The sequence below is a fragment of the Cariama cristata genome, unplaced genomic scaffold (assembly GCF_000690535.1).
Source record: "Cariama cristata isolate BGI_N322 unplaced genomic scaffold, ASM69053v1 scaffold23341, whole genome shotgun sequence".
Classification (NCBI taxonomy): domain Eukaryota; kingdom Metazoa; phylum Chordata; class Aves; order Cariamiformes; family Cariamidae; genus Cariama; species Cariama cristata.
Genome location: NW_009600134.1, coordinates 23,800 through 34,440, shown reverse-complemented (window position 1 = coordinate 34,440; position 10,641 = coordinate 23,800). Strand labels below are relative to the sequence as shown.

Here is a 10,641-nt window from a genome sequence, read left to right as displayed (position 1 = left end):
AGGTGAGGGGCTGGGGCTGTCTGGAGTCCCGGCCTTTCCTTTCACGTCCCCTCCCGTTTCTTGTTTCCCCTCAGCAGCGACAGGATAAGGCCGCGCTGATAAGCGAGACTAGGCGGCGTTTCGAGGCGGAGTACCTGCCAGGTGAGCGCCTTGGTGGTGGAGCTGGGGGTGGGCTGGGAGCGCTGGGCCCGGCTCCGTGGATGTGGTCTTTGGGGCTTGCCCGCTGTCACTTTTCCTCTGTGGGCTTCCTATAACCTCCCTTTCCCAGGTGAGTGGGTGTTTCTGCCTTTTCTTGAGGTAGTTGAAGCTACGGAGTGGGAATGATGGACACTGGTGCTCTGTTCTGGGTGGCTGGCTGGGGCAAGGAGCCCTGTCGGGCCAAAGGTCTGGGTGCTTCTGCCTCACAGCTGTGTGTGTGTGGCTGTAGCGCGGGGTCTGGGACACTGCTGTGCTTGGTGCTCTTTGGAAATGAAACGTGGGTGGGGGGAAAAAAAAGAAAACAAAAAGAATTCTGGCCTTGAGTTTGTCAAAGAGTTGTTTTTCTAGAGTAACTTGCACTTCAAATTGATGCTGGCCTCAATTAAAATCGTGCTGCGTGTCCAACTCAGTTCTCAGGTGCAGAGGCTTTTAAACTTACAAATAAAGGCGAGGAGCTGCTGGGGTTGCCTTGGGGAAAGCGAGTACCAGGGTAAGCCTAGAGGGGCTTCCTTGCATTTCAAGGTTGACTTGCATTGCTTATGATAGAAGAATATACAGTAGTAGCATATACTAACAACTGCAATAAGCAGTACATCTTATTATGACTGTCTAAAGACTTTCTATTAAAAACATGCTTCTATCTAATTTTTAATGCAAATACAGTAAGAGCCTGGTAATTTAGGATTTGCATGTGTCTTCTTTAATATAAACTACAATTCTGCAAACACACGCCTTGCTCTGATGTTCCTGATCAGAATTACTGAGGTTACCTAGTTAGCACTTTTATGTAAGGGTTGCACACTTCTACGACTTCTTTGTGATTGTCTATAGCACTTTTCTTGCAAACTTTGAGGGTCTTGAGGGTGGTGCAACTTCATTTCATATGGTTGCTCTGCTAACTTTCATAAAGGAAACTACTTTGGACTTGGTTAAAGATGACCTGTATTTCTAGCAAGGTGCAAAATCATTAGAATAATGTCTTGAAGAGAGAGGTTGTTTTGCCATTCGGTATTTCTATGAATAAAGACGTCTTTGTCAGTCTCAAAGCTCAGGCTCAGGAGAGTGGAGGATCATCTTAAATTACAAATTCTTTTGGCTGTTAATGTTTTCAGTTAATGTGTATATTTTCCTATGATAGGTGATGCATTTTGCTTTATATTCTATTATCGCAGAGTCGCACTCGTAAAAAAATTACTTTGGAAAGCCTAGAAATGCTTTGGGATGGTTGCTGCTGAAAGGGAGTATTACCTTTTCAAGTGAACTATCCCTTACAGTCTTGGAATTCCACAAGTTTCTCAAGTTGTAATGAAGCCTCTGTTGGGCTGGTTGTTACAGCCATTAAAATAATTAAATGCTGTTGCAAGGTAAGCTGTAATCCTGTTTGCAGTATTTTGAACACATTTTTTCAGTAAGCCCATTTTTGGGTCATGGTTTAGGGCTCTTAGCCCTTTCAAGAAAACAGGATTAGGATTTTTTGAGTTTACATTCTTAAATCCCTCTCTTGAATTTGGGAATGCCACAGGCAAATTAGTGTTGTCATGCCTACTTTAAGTGTGAAAAACACAGGATTTTAGCTTTATTGTGATCCTTCAGCCTTTGCTGTATATGTTCTAAAATGTATTCCCTTATGCTTCCTCTTAATTGAAAAGCGGTGTGGAGGTGCGTGTATGCAGGCACCCCCAGACGTGTGACTTTCTCTGTTGTGAAGGTGCAAATGATTGCTTCATATCCAGCAATTTTAGTCTGCTTTCAAAACTAAGGGCACGGTGAAGGCATCCTGAGAAACTGATACTTTCTGTGAAAGTTTAGTGTGGTGATAGAATTGTGGGCCTCTACAGAATGAACCCAATTCCATTTACAGGTGAGCTGCAAGTGTTAAAATTTGAGTAAAATTTTCTGGCAGTTTGGTTTCTGGGAGGTGCAGCTGCCACTTTTATTTCCCTTCTGAGGAAAGCAGTGTTCTGATTATTCTAGAAACTTGCTGTTTGTGTTATGAAGTGGTACTTCCATATTACGGAACTCATAGGTACTGGTTTCTCTGCCTCTATGCTATGATGGTCTTGTAGTACTGTTTACTTTCGCTGTGAGATGAAAACTTAGAGGGCCTTTGAAATCCTGATTTTTGGTTGAAATTATTTTTTGGCAGAATACAATGTTTTAGACTAGAGTAAAAGATACAGAAATATATTATTGTATAGCCAGTTCAGAAAACTCTAGTATTAAACTGCCACATCTAATATGTGTTGGGAGATATCACTAAAACTTAAAACCAAATAATGTACTATGGTCTTTACAATTTTCAATTGCTGAACAAAACTCTTCCCACCCTACCTTGAAAGCACCTTGAAACTGTTTTCTGTATTATACAGTTGTTTCATTTAAGTGACTAAATCAAAGAATTGTTTTAATAGTCAGATACAGTTTGGAAAATACAGTGTCAGAGAACCTTACTGGCTCATTTCCCCAAACTTCGCACAAGAACTGCCCTGCTGAAGTTGTTCAGCAGACGTGGGCATTGAGGGCTTCTAGGAGGAAAGCTTGGCTGCTGTGAGATCTTATCTGCAAAGCAGTGTTAATAACTGAGATCTTGTGGTGGTGTGTTTTTTTCTTCAGTTAATTTTCTAGCTGTATTTCAAAGACAACTTCGGCTCTTGTGAGGAATGTATATCCCTAGTATTTAAACTCCGTGCATTTAAAAGGCATATTTCCAATACTGAAAAGTTCCTGTTAGCATTTGCTAGTCTATTGGACTATCTGATGTGGTAGGTGGACAGCACTTTATCTTTGCAGTTTTGGGGGCCTAGTTTCTGTTTTGTCTGTTTGGATTCTTTGTGAGAGTTGGTGATGTAAATGATTTGGGTGGTGACAGGAGCAGTGAAAACAAAAGATCATTTTCTGGTACTGACTGGTACTAACAATGTTTTCTAGCAAACAGTCTTGTCTCTTTTGTCAGTGTATTTTCATTCCTTAGAGGATTTCTAAAATTAGCTTTTATTTCTGGGCTGTTAATTTCTATTTTAATGTTACAGCAGAAATTATTTATAATCAAATCTTGCCAGATATTTCCATTCAACAAGTCTTTTCCATGCTTCCTTTGCGTGTTTACCATTTCTTATTCCTTGTATTCCCTGCCCCTCCCCATTTGCCTGAAGGAGAAAGGAAGAGGATGCAAAGCTTAATTTTCAGGAAAAGATTCTGCAAGAGAGGTTTCCCACTCCAATTTAAATTTCATCATGACTTTCTTTAAACCAGTAGCAAAATGTGTTTTGTTAGTCATATTGGCCAATTGCAAATAAAACTTTAGACGTATGGGTCATCCTCAAAAAAACCAGTAATATGACTGTTGTAGAAGACTCTTAAGATAATGTTTTGAATACCTGCTTATGTCTGTTTATGCTCTGAAAAATCTATTATCCCTGATTCTTGGCTTTCAGGCTGAGAAATGATGGAAGGATGAGGTAGGAAACATACGGTTAGGATAAAACTCTTACTTTTATAGAAAACTATGTGTTATTAATGCTTGATCTTTCTATTGAGATTAGTATTTATTGTCACTGAGAGTGTTCAGTTTTGCTGAAAGTTTAAATTTATCTACCTTTACAAGATGTGGTATCTTATTTGTTTATTGCTGCTTGATTTTGTTGAAATAACTCCTTATTGAGTGGAAATAGTTTCTTCTTCATCCCTGTGCCTGTATGGCTACTGACCTTGAATTGTTTTCAGTCTTGCAGATTTCCTCAAACAGTTGGAGGCACATGCCTGAATGGTTATAATACTTAGCTTAACATGTTAGGCATCAACAGCCAATTAAAATGGGTTTTCTTTTTCTAGCCGAGGTCAGAGGAATAATTATGACCATTTCAGACGCAAGACTTCTTGGCTGAAATAGCTTAAGGCAGTAGTTAAATTGAGAGACTTTGTGTAATGGAACACTTGACATACTTTGCTAAGTTGCTTTTTTCCAGTTTTTTGTAAAATGAAGTGGGTTTTTTCCATCCATTCAAAGGTATGTAGTTGTTATCCCTACTTAGCTTTCTGTATGACTTGTTCTGTAACATTTCCTTTCTGGATAAGAGTTCTTCCTGAAGGCAAGAGTCATTCTTACAAGTTGTGAATTCTATACTTCTCTGCATTAATTTAGTGTGGGACTTAGCTCTGCTGCTTGTTTTTTCAGTCCTGTAGTCTTTCTTCTATATTCTTGTTGACTGTTCTCAAATTTCTATTGTTTTTCCTAAAGCCTGAGTGCCAGAAGAAAACACAGCAGTGCAGCATCAGCCTCCTGCTAAGTAGGTGACGCTGAAAAAAAAAAAATGTGAAGAGAAGAGATATTGCAGTTTGCGCATCAAAGAATTTCATGAGTGCTCCCAGGGCAAGTGTTGAAGTGAAATTTGTGTTTGGTTTTGCATGATTCTGGAGTTCTTTTCAAAGCTGTTGTCTTGTGTTATACTAGATCCTTTATGTTGCAAGATAGTAATTAAGTCAGAGTTTCACTGTAAGTTTCTCAGCTTGAAGACAACAACTATTAAAAAGGCAGAATGTGGTCATAAAAAGAACAGAACTCCTCACTTAAGCAAGAAAAAAAGGAAGGCGAGTAATAGGAAGAAGCTGCTGTTCAAACAGAACTTTATCTTCTCCCAGTCTTCTCCCTTGACCTCAAATGTTCAATGAGGAAATGAAAATAATTTTAAATAGCTATCTTTTAAAATAAGGTTAAATAAAATTATGAACTTTGAAACCTTTAAAGTTTTCTTGAGGTCTGAGACCTGGTCAATCTTCTTGCTCACTCAAATTTTCCTGAAGGCCTTTTAGCTGAGGAAATGGAGAGCTAATTTTGGCCTCTTTTCCTTGCTGATGTCACTGTTGCTGCCCCATATATAATTTAGAATTTGGTTTTAATGCTCTGATAAATATCAAATTTGCTAAGCAGATCATGCTTTCTCTTGCCTTTTTTGGATCTAAGTTTTGCTTAGTTTCTACACAGCTTACCAGTTCAGCAGAAAAGTCTTGAAGCATCCCAGTTTTGCCTCTTGCACTGGCTGTGGAACTATTCTCAGATGCAGGAAGGTGTGAATCTCTTGGGCTGAGGGAGGAACCAGGTTTCCAGGCTTCTGGACAGTTGTCTTAACCATGAAATGTTTCACAAAAGTCTAGTGCTGCTGTTACATAGGTGGCTTTAACTAGCTCTTTCTGAATAGAAGTAGCTGTGAATGCTCTTCTGTTACTTTTGGGGCAAGCAGGGCATGTTCCATGTGAAATTGTGTTTATTATGGACTTAATTACAGAAATGTCCATCTCCCTGAGTTAGACGGTGACTAAACCTAGTGTCTCAGCATCTTAGTGGTGGTTCTGCAGGTGTGATGAAACAAGCAGTTAATTCCCTAGTGAGAAAAGCATCAGTATATGTTTACAGGTGTCTTAAATGGCTAGGCTTGAAGATTGTCTGAGGTGAGATACTCCAGTTTATAGTTTCACCTGAATTTCCATTTGGGTGCCTCTCAACTGCTGTTTTCTTTTTGGCCTCTTAATTGTTGTGCAGCGTGTGTTTTAAATTATGTGTTGAGAAACCCAAATGCTATTTTCTTTCAGCTAGTTCTGTGTTAACTCCAGAAATTTCTAATAATTCAGTAAGTGCAGTCAAGTGTTCCGTGAGTGATTTTAAAATCAGAAACATTCAGATTATTTCACAGCATAGTTTGAAAACAAGTTTCAAAATGTCTACAGAATTATGGAAAATGTACAAATGTGAAGAGGAATTCCTCCTCTGAATTGACGTATTTTCAATGACTGGATTATTAGAAGGACTCCAGCAATTTCATATCACTCTGCTTTATATGTGTGAGATGAAACACCTTTCTTCTGGGTTCACAGTCTCATTCTAAAATTTATTTATTTTGTAGCAAAAATTTGGTAAATCAGGTAAGGTTGAAACAGTAATCAGTATTCCTGTTGTTCTGTCAGTCTTATTAAACTTACCTGTTTGAAGTACCAGCATCCTGCAAGTGCCTGTGGAGGCAAAATTTCACTTGTTTTTCCTGGTTGAATGTGTGTTGTAGTATATATGTAAATTCAGATTACATATGTCATCTTGTTGAGAATTTAGTTGCTGTAGAGAGGAAAAATATTTTTTTCAACTGTACTTATCTCTGAATCCAGCTTGCTTTTCATTGATGTTGAAAGTTTGAGTAAGATGTTTTCTCCATTCCTCTTTCACTTTCATTTTCTTAAAATATTCACCAAGTTAAATTTCTATTTCTTTAGTCTTAAGTTCAGAGTTTGTGAAAATTTGTTAGTGGCCCAGAAATGTGTGTTCTAAGACACGTTCTGCATAATGATACATGAATGTTTTTAAATTATTGTTTTATACAAGATGCACTACTCTGTCATTCTGGCAGTTCTGCTCTCAAATAGATACTGAGAGCAAAGAGGGCCTCAGAACTCAGTGTGAAACATTTTCCTCTTAGTTTATGGTGTGTGGTTTTTTTTTCTTTAACTACACAGTACTCAAATCCCGTATACAAATAGGATATACATGGAACTGATCTCAGAAAAATATATAGCTGATTGATTAACTGCAGTCTCTCTTAGCTGGGAGCTAGTGTGTGTTCGAGATTATTAAACCAAGTTGAACTAAGGTAGTTCAGGGACTGGAGGCATGTCATACTCATGTTAAAATAAAGCTTTGCTCTTGCAAACCCTTAGTTTGCTGTGGCTATGAATAGCTATATGTGGCTTGACTAGCCAATATACCATATTGAATAATCCATAGCATAGAATAGCTAGTATACCATGGCTAAGAGAAGCCAGTGCTTCTCTTTAGCTGACTGAATGTGCCAGCTTAGTTCCTGTACATGATGGTATCTCTGAAGGGCACTTGGGTTGGAATGCATCTTACATGGAGAGGCTGAGGAATCTTTCTACACTTTTGAGTTTTCAAAACTTGACTGAAAAAGTTACTTAGTGACCTGTGTGTACTTGGAAGTTAGCCTTGCTGTGGGCAGGAATTAGGACTGAGATGACCTGCAGAAATCCTTTCCAATGTTAATTTTTTATGATAGTAGGTACTGTTAGCATTTCTCAGGCAAAAAAAGTCCAAATCGTAAATCATTGGGGGAATAATTAAATTTCAAATGAGCAGTTGAGACTTTACAAAATTTAATACCCAAAATCTTTGTAACTTGTTCCATCTGTGGTTGACCTAGAGCCAGAGAGAAATTAAACAGCATTTCAGTCCTGTCCTAAGTGTTCACTTTACTGGGCTTAGTCAGAATAAAGGGAATGAGCTGTCTGGTGCCAGTATGGAAATGATGAGAAAATGATTTGAAAGAATGAGAGAGTTTTTAGTGGATTGGAGGCTTTTGGGCAGAGAGGAGCAAGTACAGGACTAAGATTGAGGAAAGTGGGATTTGACTGTAGGCTTGGCTAAGGAACAAGTAGTTGTAGGTAGTGGGATGGGATCAAGGGAAGCAAACACTTGAAACCTAGTGAAGAAGGAATGGAGCAGATAATGTAGGTGAGAAGCGGTCGGATGTGAAAAGATTCCTTGGGGGAGTGCAACTATAATTCCTACTGAATGGGCGCATTTAAAATGGGTATATTCTTAAGTTGTATTGACTAATTTGTGACAGGAAACAGTATAAATTGAAAAACAAGTAAAATAGGTCATATCTTTGCATGTAGGCCAGTAGAACTAAAAATATTAGCAGAATTTAATGGTGCCTTTTTCTTAACATCTTCCTCAGAGTTAAGATGTCTGATTGAAATATGCATCTTTAAACCATCCAGTCAGTTCTAAATAGTTATTTTAATTATGATGGCCCTGAAAGTAGTTATTTTGAGTTTATTGCTACTGCCAGAGGAATAGTATTTCCAGTATGTGAAAACTAACACCTATTCTATTAGCAGCCAGTCTCAACTTTTTTCATGCTAATCACAAATGAATTTAAGTGAATAGTTTAAGAGCTTATGTTTTTTTAGTAGTTAGCAAAAAGATGTGTATCAGGGTCTGTTGCTTTCAGAAACCTGTTTCTATCATGAGCTCCTACTTGATTTTCATTCCAGTTGTGCAGATTTCTCAGAGTAGCATTGATCTAAAAACTGAGTCTTTGTTTAAGCATATCTACAATAAAAATAGGTCCACTTAGACATTTGTATTTTACAAACCTTCCTGTTTAAAAAAAAAAAAGTAAGGAGCAGCAACAATTCCTATTTCTTCTGAAGTACTTCCTAAAGCATATTAAATAGTTATCCTGTTGCTAACCTGATACAAGAAGAGTTTGGGGCTTGGGGGTTTTCTATTGCTCTAGAGTTGCACGTAGTTTATTTTCAGTAAGTTAATTATTTATGACAAGTGTAGAATGTGTAATCTTTTTAAAGAAAACAATTTTGTTTAATGCAATGATGTATAGTGTGTTGTCAAAAATAGTCATTTTAACATCTGTTCTTTGACATTTCATGGTCTGACATGCTGATGCCTGTAAGTTTGAGAAGTCAAGCTTGAACTAGTGATGCTTAATACAGACATTCATCAATAAACAGATTCTTAGACTATGTAGTAATTTATATTAATCATAGAAGGCTGTTTTCAGAAAATTACACCTACCCTGCACACAGCTTGTTTTCTAATCTTATTTCTTTGAATAAGAATCACAGAAAATATTTTTTTAGTGAGAGTAATCTTGTAGTGTTCCTAAATATCGTCACAGTAGATAGATGTTTTTAATTAATTTCTCATGCTATGCTTTGTCTACTTAAGTTTGAGACTGCAAAAGAAATCATATGTACCTAGTAGGTGCTTATATTGAAATCTCCTTTTCATGTTTTCATAGCAAATACTATATTCTTATTATAATTGATTTATTTGCTAGATAAATCGGATAAATATGATTCTAGAGATGTGGAAAGACTTCAGCAAGATGATAAATGGGTTGAAAATTACCTGATTTGGCGTCACGATGTTGTGGATGATACATTAAAGATGATTGATGAAAGCTTTCAGTGGAGGAGAGAATATACAGTTAATGGTAAGCTATGTTACATAATGATGTTGATGGTGTATGTTGCTTTCCTGTTGAACTACAACTGACTTCTATATGTAGTTTCATAAAGCACCTTTTAAAGGTTTTGTAAGTACCACAAAGAGCTGAGCAAAAACTTTTCTACTCAGTTAAAAAAAAGAAAAAAAAGAAAAAATTAGAACTATTGCTTTTTATGTTGACCAGTACTGTCTCACTGTTTTGTTGTGGTTCCATGTCTATTGAAAGGTTGTTTAAGAGGAAGGAAGCTATCTATCTCTTATTTTGTCTTTACGTTTGCTGGAATGGCGTCCTTAAAAGCAAACACCACCACCACACACAAAAACCAGGGCTCTGTTGTTCATCGTAGTAGCACTGGTCTGACACCCTAGGTGGAATAGGTCTGGGTTTTGTGCTGTGAGGGTATTTTGAAGGTGAGTTCTATCTACAGGATTCAGAATCCAAATTAAAGGGTAGAACAAGAGGGGCTGCAGATATAAGCAAAAATAAGCATTTGCATGATTTTTTCTTATATCAATTTTTTATTCTTATTTCTTCCTAAATAGAGCCTACTCTGCAGCATGAGAGGAAGAAGATAGTAAAGATTTCAAATGAGCTCAATGTTTGCATTAGTTTAGTAAAGGCCTTGGAAAGTGGTTTATAAAGACATTTTTGCATTTTGTTGCTAGACTTCTGCACTTTTAATGACTTCTGTAAAGTAGTTATTAATACAATTACTGAAATAATCTTTCATTTGGCTTTGCAGACTTGACAGAATCTGTCCTTCCAAAATGGTTGTTTGAAAATGGTTCTCTCTTTCTGCATGGATATGATAAAGAGGGCTATAAATTATGTAAGTTACACAGAATATAATATTTTCAGTCATGGATCGTTGTTTTTTGTTGCCAGCATTTTATCATCTATTTTGAAAAATAAATGTTTTAAAAATAGAAGTAGGTACATATTGGCAGCTTCTTTTCCTAAAAATTACGAGAAGTTGGTAACTTTGAGTATCTCTTTCGATCACAGGAGTGTAATGAGGTAACTTTATCAGCAGTTTTCAAAAATCATAAACAGTTATCCTAATTGTAGTGCAGTTTAACTTTCCTGTTGAAGAGTATTGTTTCTGCATCTACTGTGGTGAGTATACGAGTAGTAGAAATGTTCATTATTACAGTGCATTGTCATTGCTTTTCTAGCAGCTCACATTCTTGCATACTTGCAGTGGTTCACAGGAGGTCTGCAGTGGTTTTCTTGTCTTGTTTTTTCATTTTCTGATGTGATCGGAATGTTCAGTAACAGCATGGACAACTGAGAGTTATTGGAGAACGAACTCTCAAGTTATGTGATTAACTTCTAGTTGTTAAAGAATAAGATTTTTACAGTAAATATTGCCTGAAATACTCCTGAGGTTATTTTAATATGTATAATA

General features: G+C 37.1%; 1 protein-coding gene across 1 annotated transcript in view; it reads left to right on the top strand.

Moving 5' to 3' along the window:
* The first annotated feature begins 75 nt into the window (after window positions 1-75).
* MOSPD2 (motile sperm domain containing 2) overlaps window positions 76-10,641 on the top strand; it is a 33,819-nt gene continuing 23,253 nt past the window's right edge. The window contains exons 1-3 of the mRNA XM_009709938.1: window positions 76-141; window positions 9,063-9,218; window positions 9,976-10,062. Of these exons, the coding sequence (XP_009708240.1) occupies window positions 9,173-9,218; window positions 9,976-10,062 (133 nt within the window). The 5' untranslated portion in view covers window positions 76-141; window positions 9,063-9,172. The remainder of the gene's footprint in view (window positions 142-9,062; window positions 9,219-9,975; window positions 10,063-10,641) is intronic.